This window comes from Lontra canadensis, unplaced genomic scaffold (genome assembly GCF_010015895.1).
Source record: "Lontra canadensis isolate GAN:19392208 unplaced genomic scaffold, GSC_riverotter_1.0 scaffold113, whole genome shotgun sequence".
NCBI classification, from domain to species: domain Eukaryota; kingdom Metazoa; phylum Chordata; class Mammalia; order Carnivora; family Mustelidae; genus Lontra; species Lontra canadensis.
The window spans coordinates 1,568,546-1,582,315 of NW_022631107.1; the positions used below are offsets into that span (position 1 = coordinate 1,568,546).

The 13,770-nt window shown below is 49.2% G+C and overlaps 1 protein-coding gene across 3 annotated transcripts in view; it reads left to right on the forward strand.

Moving 5' to 3' along the window:
* The window catches only part of PTCH1 (patched 1), a 68,164-nt gene that overhangs the window by 6,653 nt on the left and 47,741 nt on the right, over positions 1-13,770 (forward strand). Inside the window, exons 1-2 of one of the 3 annotated variants that reach the window (XM_032840518.1) lie at positions 617-1,741; positions 3,402-3,594. In XM_032840518.1, the coding sequence (XP_032696409.1) occupies positions 1,544-1,741; positions 3,402-3,594 (391 nt within the window). In that variant the 5' untranslated portion in view covers positions 617-1,543. Of the gene's footprint in view, positions 1-616; positions 1,742-2,487; positions 2,713-3,401; positions 3,595-13,770 lie in introns of those variants that run through there. The other 2 variants (XM_032840520.1, XM_032840519.1) reach the window with 2 other exon arrangements.

Consider the following 13,770-nt stretch of genomic DNA (forward strand, 5'->3'; position numbering starts at 1 on the left):
AAGTCTTCTCTTTAGTTAGAAAAGAAAAGAGAGGAGAAAAAAAAAAAAATCTGGCACACACTGCCGCCCTATCCACCACCCTGTCATTATTGGTGCAGGCCTGGGAATTCAAGCCGGACCTCCCAGTATTTGCTGCAGCTTGAGGCCAAGGTGCCTCTGAAAGGGTTTTCTTTGAGGAATTTCAGAAATTGTTTAAGCGCTTAAAAAAATATTACATTTCCCCCCGTGTCTATCGCGAGGCAAATGCTCGTGGGTGTATGTGTGTGTGTGAGTGTGCGTGCGCGCGCAAAAGGCATCTTACAAAAAGAAGACACTGTTGAAAAGAAAAAGAATAAGAAAGAAAAGGGAGGGGGGAGCATTCCTTAATGGAAGTATTGCATGCGAGAAGGTTGGCGCTCTCGGAGGCTCCCCCCGAAGCCGGGGATGCACACACTGGGGTTGCCTACCTGGGTGGTCTCTCTACTTTGGTGAGCTGTTGCTAAGCAGCTAATAATAGTCATGTTTGCTGAGTAATTTCTGCCCTCCGCGAGCCAATCGCGTCGCAGAAACCCAAGCCATCTGACAGCCCCGGGGGCGGGAGCTCCAGCCTTTTTCTCTTTCGCTCGGTCTCTCCCCCTCCACCCCCTCCCCTCCTCCTCCTCTTTCTCCAAATGGAGAGAGTTCTTTTTTTTCTTCTTCCATCTCATCTATTGAATCAAGGAGCTGCTGCGGCCGCTGCCCGCTGCACACACACAGAGCGGAGTCCCCAAGTCCCGGGAGCGAGTGAGGCGCGCTGCACTGGGGCAGAATGGTCCAGCGGGTCGGCGAGGAGCACAAGAAAGCAGAGTCCGGGACCGAACAGCCACCGCGAACCCAGCAGCCAGAGCCCGAGCAGCCCGAGCAGCAGCTTCAGGAGCCGCCACCGCCAGCAGCAGCCGCCGCGACAGGAGCGGCGGCGGCGGCTGCCCCGGCCCGGCAGCGCTGAGACCCACTGGGCACCCACGGACCCCGCGGCGGTGGCTCTGCGCTTACCCTCCGCGGCCGCTCGAGCGACCCGGGAGGCGCCGAGGGAGCCGGCGAGGCCGGCGGGAGCGGCGGGGATTTGCTGGCGCTTTCTGCAGTGAAGGGGTCGCGGCGCGGGGCGGGGGGCGGGTAGGGGGAGTTGGGGATCTCGAGGAGCGCCGCGCGAGCGTCCGAAGGACAGGCTGGCTCCGCGCGCCGGCTCTCGCCCTCCCGAGAACTGGATGTGGGCAGCGGCGGCCACAGAGACCTCGGGACCCCCGCGCAATGTGGCAATGGAAGGCGCAGGGTTTGACTCCCCGGCAGCGGCTGCGGCCGCAGCGGCAGCAGCGCCCGCCGTGTGAGCAGCAGCAGCAGCGGCAGCAGCAGCAACAGCAGCAGGTCTGTCAACCGGAGCCCCAGCCCGAACTGCCGGCGGCCAGCAGCGTCCTCGCCAGCCGAGCGCCCGGGCGCTCCGGGAGCCCGCAGCGGCGGCAGCAGCGCGCCGGGCCGCCCGGGAAGCCTCGGTTCCCGCGGCGGCGGCGGCGGCGGCGGCGGCGGCAACATGGCCTCGGCTGGTAACGCCGCCGAGCCCCAGGACCGCGGCGGCGGCGGCAGCTGCAGCGGGGCCCCGGGTCGGCCGGCTGGCGGCGGGAGGCGCAGACGGACCCGGGGGCTGCGCTGCAACGCCGCGCTGGACCGGGACTATCTGCACCGGCCCAGCTACTGCGACGCCGCCTTCGCTCTGGAGCAGATTTCCAAGGTGCATTTCAGACTCTTCTCCTCTCCTCCCACTCTTCCCTCCTCTTCCTCTTTGGGATCACCCCCGCCACACACACACACACACACACACGCACGCGCGCACGCACGCACGCTAGCACTCACACACACCTCTCCAGGAAAAGAGGCAGACAAGTGGGGATTGAAAAATTCAAACCCTCCCTCCAGTCCTCGGAGGAAAGGGCTGTCTGAGGTCCGCAGGGGGTGGAGGGTGTGTGTGTATGTGTGTGTGTGTGTGTGTGTGTACGCGTGTGTACGCGCCCTCCCCGGCATGCCTTTTCCGGAGCACTGGAAAGCGGTCCACAGTGGACCACCTCGAGGGCGGCCACAGCGCGGCACTGCCCAGTGCCCCCAACCCCAGAGACCCCTGCTCCCGCGCCCCTGCCCCTATTTGCAACCTAAACCCCTGTAATGCTGCCACATTTCTTAACATCTTGGAGGGGGAGGCGGAGTGGAGGGAGGCGGAGAGAGGAGGGGGGGAGGGAGCCGAAATAAAGGTGGTTTCCTTTTTTGGCAGAGGGTTTTGCTTTTGTTGAGCAAGAAATCTCGGCCCCCTTAAAAATTATCCTTGGAAGAGGGCATCTCCCGTCTTCCTTTTTAGTTTTTGAGCCACCTCTTCTCAGAGCCTGGGGGGAAAGGGAAAGTTGTAAACAAATTGCCACCTTAAATCCGCGGTGCCGGTCTGCCAAGCGGCCGGGTTCATTGTGTTTACGAGGCTCGCTGAAATGTGTGGAATCCGGGGAAGGCGAGCACCCAGACGGGGGCCCGCCGGGGCAGCGGCCAGCGCCGGGGAAACACCGCCGCCGGGAGCAGCCACAGCCCAGCCAGGACCCCCGCCTGCGCCGGCCTGGGCCCTTCCCCTGTGCACTTGGCTACTTTTTACGTTTAACCAGATGGGAAGGGAGAGGAGGGAAAGATCCATGTGGCCGCCCTCTTCCGATCACAAATATTGTCGTAAGTTACAGATGGCTGCCCCACTTCCTAATTCAGCTCACACAGCGTCTCCCAACGCTTTGGAAATGCGTCGCGAGTGAGCTCCGGCGGCCGCGCTCACCACGTGGATCCCCACTTACTACCACGCCGGGCGGGGGTCAGGGTCGGGAAGCCCGCAATACATTGTTCACAGAGCGAGCTAGTCCCCCAGCCCCCTTCCCTGCGGGGGCACCCGGAGAGGGGTGAGGGATGGCCCTCGACTTGCGGGGAAGCGACCCGTGGTTTGCTGGTTCGTAAATGGTGGGCTCCAACGCAGAGATTCCGCAGCCCCTCTCTTCCCAGCTCCCGTGTGAAGATTGCCTCTGTTGAGTGACTTCTCTCCTGTTTGCCTTGGCTTCCCTTTCCCTCTGTTCTTGCAGCCCTTCTCCCCGGTGCCCCCAAGACACCTTCGGGGAGGCTACGCGGGTCGTGCGTGGGGGCGCCCCTGCTGTCGCCAAGGTGCAGCTCCCACGCTGCATCCCGACTTTGATTTACGGCCAGGCCTCCCCACGCCGCTCGCGTTACCCCGGGCCGGCCTGGGATCCAGGCCCGAGGGCAACCCCTCCTCCCCACGGCTGTCGCGGGATCCGCGGGCGGGTGCGCGCAAGCGGGCGTGGGCGCGCGGGCAGCGACTCCCCAGCGCTCACTCCTCCCTTCTGCTTCATCCTCAGGGGAAAGCTACTGGCCGGAAAGCGCCGCTGTGGCTGAGAGCGAAGTTTCAGAGACTCTTATTTAAACTGGGTTGTTACATTCAAAAAAACTGCGGCAAGTTCTTGGTTGTGGGCCTCCTCATATTTGGGGCCTTCGCTGTTGGATTAAAGGCAGCTAATCTCGAGACCAACGTGGAGGAGCTGTGGGTGGAAGGTAAGAGACCCAGCGCCCGCCGCTGCGCCTTCTCGTCCCCCCAGCCCGGGCCCCTTTCCCTTCCTCCTTCCAACTGATAAAGATATTTGCCAGCATACACCTAGAGCCTTTCTGTGGCCAGCGAGAACCCCCTGCCCGCACCAGGGGGAATTGTTTATTGTTTGGGCGCCTGGCCGGGAGCCAGGCCCGCCCGACAAAGGCCGCGCTGTAATCTACTCGGGGCGCTGCGTTTTGCTAGGTGTTGTGGGAGAGAGTGGCGAGGGCGGGCCGGCGGGGGCGCGGGGCCCCTCCGCGGGCCGGACCACTCCGCGCGCCCGGGGGTCCCCGGGGCCTGCCGGCGCCGCCGCTCGCCTCTGCTGCGCCCGAGACGCTGTTGGGGGAAGGCCTCTCGGCTCCCGGCGCTCGTCCTCGGCGTCCTTCCCTCCCCCCAACCCCCACCCACCGCGTCCAAAGAGAAAGAAGGGGGGGTGCAGAGAGAGGCCACCCCTCCGGCTGGAAGGAGTGTGCGCGCCCCCGGCGGCCGCGGCCGCCGCGCTGGGGAGGGCGGGGGGCGGGCGCAGCGCGGGCCTGCGGAGGCGGCGGCGTGTGTGGTCCTGTTTTTGGACAGCTTTCAACTCTGGGGGAAAAAAACATTTGTCTCAAGGTACAAAAAAAAAAAAAAAAAGTGGGGGTGGGGAGGAAAGGAATTGAAAAAAAAACAGCAAAGCATAGACTGGAACGCATGTTTGCAAAGTAGATTAATGTTTCCTCGAGGGTGGGGGCTTTTTAAAGGGAATGATTTGGGGCAGGGCTGCGTTTTGCAGGCTGAAAGAAGAAATGTGTTTTAAGAACTCGGGTTTGGAGGGAGGGGCCACACAGGAGCTCTCCAAGGGGCTCTGCCAGTCTTTCATCCAACATTCTTCAATTTGGGGGTTCTTGAAGCCTTTTTTTTTTTTTTTTTAAAGCAGTTGTAAATTTAAAATAGATCCCCCTCACCCCTCACGAAGGAAACATTTTACATTCTTTTGGTGATACGGGTGTTTTGCTTTTTGGGTTTTTTTTTTATTTTATTTTTTTGTTCTTTTTCTGGAAAGTAACAGTCTTGCTATTTGGAAACATTTTAACCCCTACATACTGCTTTTGGATATCTCTTACAATGAGATGGGAAGGAAGGATTGAGGTAATTATGTTGACATTTCAAACCAGAGAATCTGGAGCATTCCTAGTGAGAGCTACCTAACACAAAATTTGGAAGCCTAAGAGTTTTATGTGTGATGACGTCAGTGATCCCTTTCAGAATGCTGTTGGAAAACTAACCTTGGAGAATAGTTTGTTAAGTTTACCTTGTTTGTGAAAATTCAGCTCTCAGTGTTTTGCAAGCATATGGTGGAGTCTTTAATTGAGAAGTGACAATTAAAATAATAGTCCAAATAATTAAGACCAGAAAACATTCTTGCCTTAAGTAGGTTGGTAATTAATACAAACTATTCCTTGGATTGAATCCATGGGGTAATTTACCTCAGTTGAGCACTTCTGTGTCTTTGGTAGATAAGAGTTTTATTGAGTACCTATGATCCATTAGCACCAAGTTTACTGAGTACCTATCATCCCCTAGCACTGTGCTAGGTACTGTAAGGGTCGCTGAAGTCTGTGAGACACTCCTTGTGCACAAACGCTCGCAAGTAGAAATACTGGAGTTCAGTGGGCTTGCAGTAAACTTGAGCTCACCGTTGAAGTGGGCCATGAAAGTCAAATGGGAAAAAAAAGCTTCCATGGAAGTGGTGAGGTAAATTAGGATGACCTGGAGAGAGAGAAGGAGGGAGGGATGTCTGGGCAGGAGCTGGGATAGGGAGTCAAACAGAGGCCCCAGCTGAGTGGAGGCTCCTGGTGTGATGGGAATAGGATGCTATGACGCAGGTGTGCCCAGGATAATAAGCGCTGTAGTTGGGAAATGATGTGATTGGCTACCAGATTCTAGGGGAGAGCAAGGGATGAGCTGAGGGGCTTCCCAGCTCTGTTCACTTTACACCACTCAGACCAGCACATTTGTTAGTATCAGTGGTGATGACAGAAGATAATTTTTTGCTGTTTTGAGCAAGATTTTTTCAGTAGACCCAAGTGTAAAGAGAAATAATGTGATATATTTTCTTAACATTGTATATTTCTAGAAGCAACTGTGTTTCTGCATGAGACAATTCGTTTCAAGTCCTGGAAGGACGTGGCAGTCTCAACTGGGCTCTAGTTTAGTGAGAGACTGTGAAGGAGTGACACCTCAGACAGGTGTCATTTTGCCAACTTTGGGCCTCAGTTATTTTTCTTCCTATTTCTGTTTTGGTAATTTCAGCGTGGCTCACGGGTTCTTTAACCAAATGTTATTTAACTAAATGTTATTTACTTAATACTATCACTTGCTGCTCAACTATCGTTACTGTTTATTACCTATTTGCACATGCCTTACAACTCAATAAAGTAGCTATTATTGCACTTATTTTTTTATTTTATTTTTTTAATTTAATTTTCAGTGTTCCAAGATTCATTGCTTATGTACCACACCCGGTGCTTCATGCAATCCAGGCCCTCCTTAATACCCACCACCAGGCTCACCCATCCCACCACCTCCCTCCCTTCCAAAACCTTCAGTTTGTTTCTCAGAGTCCAGTCTCTCATGGTTCATCTCCTCCTCCAATCTCCCCCAATTCACTTTTCCTTTCCTTATTTTTATGACATAATAGTATATGTGATGTGTTTACCTATAATAACTGATTCATTATTCAATTTTACAAAAATGTCCACTTTGCCTTCTAATGACTGATGTCTACTTGGTCTCTTGATTTGTCATTCATTCATTCATTCATTCATATTCATTCACTGGGTGCTAGACTCTTCCCATGTAGAAGAAGCAATAGTTTCATTAATACAAGTAAACTCAACTAGGGTTTCACATGAGGCCATCATACCATTTTATAAGTTTTTTTAACGATTTTATTTATTTATTTGACAGAGAGAGAGATCACAAGTAGGCAGAGAGGCAGGCAGAGAGAGAGAGGAGGAAGCAGGCCCCCCGCTAAGCAGAGAGCCTGATACAGGATCGAGCCCTGTATCGATCCGAGGACCCTGGGATCATGACCTGAGCCGAAGGCAGAGGCTTTAACCCACTGAGCCACCAAGGTGCCCCCCCGTTTTATAATTTTAACTTAAGTTCAAAGAAGAGGTAACAAGTGAGGAGTTCTTGTTCATGATGTGTAGTGAGGTTAGTGTTCATATCAACACTAGGTAGTGTAAGCATTTGTTTTTAGGAGTTGGAATTTCCTGCTCTGAGTAGCAACTTGGAATGCAGGTTAATTGTGCTTTAGTCTCTGATAAATTCTTCATCACTATCAGCAAAGAAGCTTGTTAGGTGTTTTTTTCTTAAGGGAGACTATAAATGTTCTGAACATAAACAAGGGTGCTTGCTACACTAAAGAAACCAAATGTATAGAGGTTGCCTATTTCCCTAGGTAAAAAGGAACAGACTGAGAAACCATAGGAGATTTTTAAGGAGAGAGGAATGCTGAGGGACAGTTTGGGAAAATGTTTATTTACCCTGTTTTTTTTTTTTTCTTTTAAAGACATGACGCACACACTACATAGATAAATAGACAAAGGCAACTGGAAATGTGTATATCTATGTATCTCTACACAAATACATGTATATACCAGTTGACTCTTGAATGGTATGGTGCGTTTGGGGTGCTGACCTGTGCACAGTTGAAAATCCATGTGTATCTTTTGACTCTCCAGGACCCTAACTACTAATAATCTATGTTGACTGGAAGCCTTACTGATAACATAAGTAGTCGATTAACAAATATTTTGTATGTTATGTGTATCAAACGCTGTATTCTTAGAGTTAGTTGAAGAAAAGAAAACATTATTGCAAAAATCAGGAGGAAGAAAAAATATATTTACGGTACTATACTGTATTTATTGAAGAAAATCTGCATATAAGTGGACCTGCACAGTTCCAACCTGTATTGTTCAACTGTGTTTATCTCCACTATTTATGTATCCATGTAGACTTGCTACATATGTCCTTATATTTGCCAAAATAAATGTCTTTTTAATATACCCAGCAAGTTAAAGGGGTCCACTTGATAGGCTGTATCATTGATTTGACTTTCACCTTCGACATGCTGGGGAAATGTGGCTTTATAAGGCAGTTTGAATACATTGGGCACACTGAGCAGACCAGTATAAGCTAGAGGAAGGAAGATTCTCTTATATTTTTTATCACATTGGTGATAAGAATTCTTTGACTCTGTCGTCAAAATGTTCATACAATGATCGCTGCGATCACTGCAACAGCAACCGGTTTCTTTTAAGAAACTCAATATACATTGGGTACTAGCTCAGGTCTGAGGGTTATAGTATTTGCAAGTCAAAAATATCAAATGTAGCTCACTTGTGACCGAAGTCATGAGGTTCAGGAAAAGAGTATGTGGAATGATGTAGTGGACATCTGCTGTTACTGAAACACATGCCAGTGGCAGCAAGGTCAGGGAGAGACTAATTGTTCCTTAAATACAAAATTATCCCTTCAACTCACGCTCTCTGTCTGCTCTGTGCCAGGCACTGCACACAGTTCCAGAGAGGTGTTGGTGAAAGTCCACAGTCTGTGCTCTCCGAGGACTTCCACCCAGCAGGGGGCACACAGACCGGATTCAGGATGGCAGGAACACCTTCCAGGACAGCCTGGATAGGGAGGGACTGAGCCAGGCACCAGGGGTTGGAGAGTTGAGGGTGCTGGGGCATTCCAGGAGCAAGGCTCAGCGGACTGGGCTGTGGCCTCCAGGAGAACTCCCAAATACTTGCCTCTGGTTGGAACTTCAGGTCACGGGTGGGGACCCCAGAGGCCTGGAAGGCCAAGCTGCGTGGCAGGAAGGTCACTGGTGTGTGCAGGCCGTTTGGGTGAGTGGCTGCTAGCTCTCCCTCTTAGCCCTTCTTTGCCCGGTTCATTCTCTGTACTGGCGTATCTGGCCTCTAGGGCCCTCCCTGCTACTGGCATGCTTCACCTGGATTTCACCCTTCTGGGCACAGAATGGAAATAACTTGGTAATCTTGCCCTTTCTTGGTTGGCTTTTTCTTTTTGCTTAACACATTTATCCTCCTGTCCCGTTTAATATCTACCCTCCCCCACTCCAGCCCTGTCTCAGACACAAGTTTGTTGTGACAGCTCTCCAGTGACAGAATGTTCATTTATCTCTTTGAGCATTTTTTTTTCCCCTCAAGCTTTGCCCAGCCCCTGGCATCTTTTACTGCAAAGGGTAATAATAGCCTTGAAATGAATCTATATTGCCTTGTGTTTGGTTATTATCATCTCTGGAGGGCTAGCAAGAGAAGAGGATGCAAATTTTGACTTTGTTTTTTTAGAAAATTTTTTTTAAATGTTTTTAATGTCTGCTTGATGTTTATAAGTGTTCTCAAGTTTGTTCCTTGCTAGTATGATGCCTTCAGCGTTCTTGAACTCAGGCAGTTGTAGGAATACATAAACTTCACTATCCTTTCTTTCTGTTTAGAGCAAGTTTTCTAACTATGGACATTTTGCTGGATAATTCTCTTATGGGGGTTGCCCTGTGCCTCATAGGATGTTTAGCAGCAACCTTGAACTCTACCCACTAGATGCCAGTAGCAACTTTCCAGTTTTGACAACCAAAGATGTTTCTAGTCATTGCCAAATTGAGGGGGGAGAGAATGTACAAACTCACTCCCAATTGATAATAGATAGGTTTCGATAATAGATAATATAGATAGATAATAGATAATAGATAATAGATAATAGGTTTCGATAATAGATTCCAATTGGAAGACCCATGCTGTGCAGAGGGAAGGCTTTTATTATGATGGAGTTGTGACAGCAAAAGCACTGCCATAAGTGCAAAAGAATTTTCTTTAAGGTAATGCCCCCTCCCCACCTCCATATTTACTGGCCTAGGTAACTAATGGTAACTAATTTTTTTATTCTAATAATTTAAGTTTGTTTTCTTAGAATTACATTAAGTGTCCAATTAAAAAAAAAACAACCCAGCATGACAAGTTGACAGAGAGATAGAAGGGCAAGCCATGGAAGAAAGAAAAAGCTGTATATTTGAATATTTTCTTCCTTTGGGTAATTTAATTTTGAAGGCAGACCTCGTTGCATATCAAGAACAGTAAGGTGAAGGTTTAGCATGAACATGACTTTATCAAAAGCAGGAAAAGACACCACTGGACTTAGTTCACATTGAAACAAGAGCTCCATTTGGAAGCCCGTGCAGTGCATTAGCTCTTCCGTGGTCTAGGTCTCCTCCAGATGCTCCCGTCACAAACCTCCCCCCCCCCCACCCTGTGCCCTTCCGCAGCAGAGCCAAAGGCACACGGTAAGGGGCTGAGGCCTTGAGCCTGTATGGGCCCAGTGGGTTCTAACTTTACCTCCCCTTTTCAAAATTATCCCCCAGTTTCTGCTCTCTGGGCTGTCACTTTGGGGGCATTTCACAAGGGATAGAAAGACCTGCTGAAATGCAGCTCCTTTCTTCTCCTTGGTCCCCTGTGCACTTTGAAAAATTAAGATGTTTATCAGGTTAGATTGCAATAGTGGGTGCCCCCATGTAGGTGCAAGGAGTTTTGGTTTTCTTCATATTTGGAGAAAAATGACTGAGAAATCAACACACAACAATAATTGCTTGAAAATACCAAATAGCCTCAGGTGCCTTCTTCCCAGGGCACCTGACCCTCCGAATCCCCCGTGTCTCTTTGCTGCCCACGATTCTTGACCCTCCGAAGGAGTGTCGAAGCAAGGTTGGGCGACGGGCTGTATCAGATACACGGACTGCCGCTTGGAGGCTCCAGAAGATGACAGCTTCCAGATGTACGAGCCGCCGGATCCATTTGTTTGGATTATGCACCACAGCTGATGGCGAGATTAACGCTGGCTGGACAAGCTATGGGAGATTTGTCTGGTTTCCACAATGCTGTGTTTATATTTCATTGGGATTTCTCCTTCAAAGCTGACCTCCCCGTGACCCCCAGAGCTCTGTCCACTCAGGCCAAGCTGTAACTTGTCTGCCCCTATTCTCCTGTGTATGTATGTGTGTGTGTCTGGGGGTGCAGGGGTGGTGGTGGTCACAATTGTGCAGCAGAAGGGGCTGCTTTTGTGGTTTGCCATTTGCCCCCTCCCTGCCCCAGCTTCATGCCAGCTGTCTGCCCAGTTTTAGACCCGGAGAGTAGTCTATTTTGTTGGGGTGGGAGGTAGGGAAGATGGAGGGGGCTTGATTTTAAAGGTCTTTTAAGCTTTGAAAACAAATACAGAAATATTTGAAAAGCATTATACAGGAGACCATATTTAATAGAGGCTGTTTTGCAGAAGTATAGTATTTTAGCTCAGCGCTAGTTTGATACTATTTTGAAAAAAGAAACCCCTAAATAATCACCAGACCTGTGTGATCCTAATACTATTTCCTTTGCCCCTCACTGGCTCCCAGAACCTCTTCTCCCTCCCTCCCCTTCCCCTCTCCCATCCTTCTTTCCCCCCACCTACTCCTAAACTGCCCTAATCATTTCCTCCCAGTGGATCTCTGGAGTTACTAGTGTGAAATCTGAAATGGTAGTAAATCTGGTTAATCACAAACTGACAGCAGGGAATTAGAAAATGTATTATTTCAAACCAGCTATGGGAGATACCACATGCAAAGCTGCCGTTTGCATCCTTGGCCTTCTTATCTTAGTAAGTGTTGGTTACCCGACCTTACTCTTTGATGGGGTCTCGACAGCAGAAGATGCACTTCCCCTATTGAAGAGCCAGGGCATTTTTTTTGGACTTTTGAGGTGCCTTAGAATTCACCGACAGATGGGAGTGTGAAATTCGTCTTGGTCCCCTGTGTTGAATGTGTTGTGTGAAATACAGAAGAACTGGGCCCTTTAGCATTCCTTGAGATGCTAAGTAAAATGTAAACCAAGACATTCTAACCCAGGCACCATACTTCAGGTTCTCCCTGCGTGGAACTCCCACCAAAGGCAAAAGGAACACCGAAGAGGACAGAGTTCCTTATTCAGATTTTGGCCAACTCTGCCACATTAGATGGGCCATCCACATGAGAGGTCCCAGAGAGCAGATGGTTTTGCTCAGGAAGACGCTTCCAGCAGTTCATAAGGAGGAAACTCCTTGGGATTTTCTTAGTGGGAACCCTCCTTGACCGCACAGCTATCATCAGGGTCATCAAGATATAAGCACTTTTTTTTACTTGTTCTCCGCTCCCAAACTCTGAATTTGGGTCCTTCATGATAAAACCTATTGGATTTGTTTCCCTTAAACTGGATTTAGGGTTGTTGTTGTTGTTTTTTCCTTTATATGGTAATACCTATTTTTCTACTTGTGTGTATCTTTAGGTTTGACATGAATAATTCCATCTTCCAAAACAGTAGAATGCTGCCATTGAGAAACCTCTTGACTGTTGTAGAGAAAGATGGGAAAGATGCATTCTGTCCCCAGTCCCTTCAAGACTATAACTATTTTGTTGTATTTGGGTTTATAGCATAGTTGGAAAAACTATGTGTTAGGGAAACTGTTTTTGGCGGGCAATCAGGTACCTGCGAATGAATGCCAAGTTTGTTGTTGGAGAGATTTGTCATGTGGAGGGTAGGACCTTATTTCTAGAAACCCAGGTGTGAGTTGGCCCAAATCGTCCACACAGCTTGTGGGTCCCACAGTACCACTGGTGAGGTGTGGTGAGGTGAGGCTAGTGAGAAGCAAGTACCACCACACAAGCTTGATGTATTGTCATTAAGATAAATGAAAAGAATCAGTTTCCCCAGTTTATCAACCAAAAGAGTTTTCAGTTGCTGATGAAACGTGTACAAAAGTAAGCAAAAGGAACTAGAAGTGGGCTTTGTGAAGTCGATGCGCACGATTTTTTTCCCCTTAAATCATTGCTTAAGGGCTTCTGGCCCCTAGCTCAGGAATCCTGCCCAAAAATGCCAGATGTATTACACAGTCAAGTACTGCAATGTAAACACTGTTCTGTGCCATGAGGCAGGGTGGTCCGCTCCTATTAAAGAAGAGCCAGAGACCAGGAGGGGCCGAGAGGTATGCCCTGGGCTCTACAGCAGCGGTAGTGGTCATGGTGTTTGGGCTTTTGTCGGCACAGTCAAGATTTGGAACTACAAAAACCTAGAGGAATTAATACTTTTTACTGGCAAACAAAAGCCACTTGAATTGGGATGCCAAAGAGAGCAAGATGTGGCTTGGATCCTGTTGCCTCCCTGGGTCAGATAAATTGATAAAATGTTGAACAGGATGGGGAGGAGCTGATAGGAACCAAGCTGTTGTTTTCCCAGTAGCATCTGTGAGCGTCACCCTTTTCATCTGCTGTGAGTTACAGGGCAAGGGGGGTGAAGCAAGAGGAGGGAGCAGCTCCTCCCACCACGCTCTCCTGGGTCTGAGAAAACCTGCTGGGTCGGTGTCCCTTCTGTGTGTACACCTAAGCTAGGTAGGACACAGAGCTGCCCAGCCGTGTGGTAGCGCTGGGGGTCCAGCCCAAGATATATTACAGATATATTATAGAGATATGTTATATCTATATAGATATGTAGATGTATTGTAAGATATGTTATAAATAAATGGCCTTCCAGTTGGCTCCCAGTGTCTAGATTTCAGTAAAACATCTATCTACTAATGATGCTCCTTGGAAGGTAAGAGCTTTGGGCCGCCCCTCCGGTCAAACGTGTTTCTATAGTGCTGCCGGGGATTTGAGGAAATTGGACTGCCTAGACCTTATCTGTACGTCCAAATAATCTAGTACTAAACAGTCCTTAGACTGACTAAATTGAGGGTTTTTAAACATTAATATGAAGGTATTTTGTGAGTTAGGAGGAAATGGGGTTTCAGTTTGAACTTGGGGAATTGTTTAAACAACCTGCAATAATATTATCCCGATTTTAGAGATCCATACTACAGAGGGCTCTGAGAACGTTGCTTTTAGAAACAGTGATGGTAAAAATGGGAATTTTTTAGATTAAGGAGAATGTAGGCTTCTTGACTCTCTCCCAGCACTTCTGTTTTTCTGTTTTGAATTCTCCCATTTCCCCACCCCCAGTCCCTGATTTCCTTTGCTCCTTTAGGGGAGAAACCAGAAAACTTCACAAAAAAGACACAGTGTCTTTTTAAATAGAAGTTTTCTCAGTATA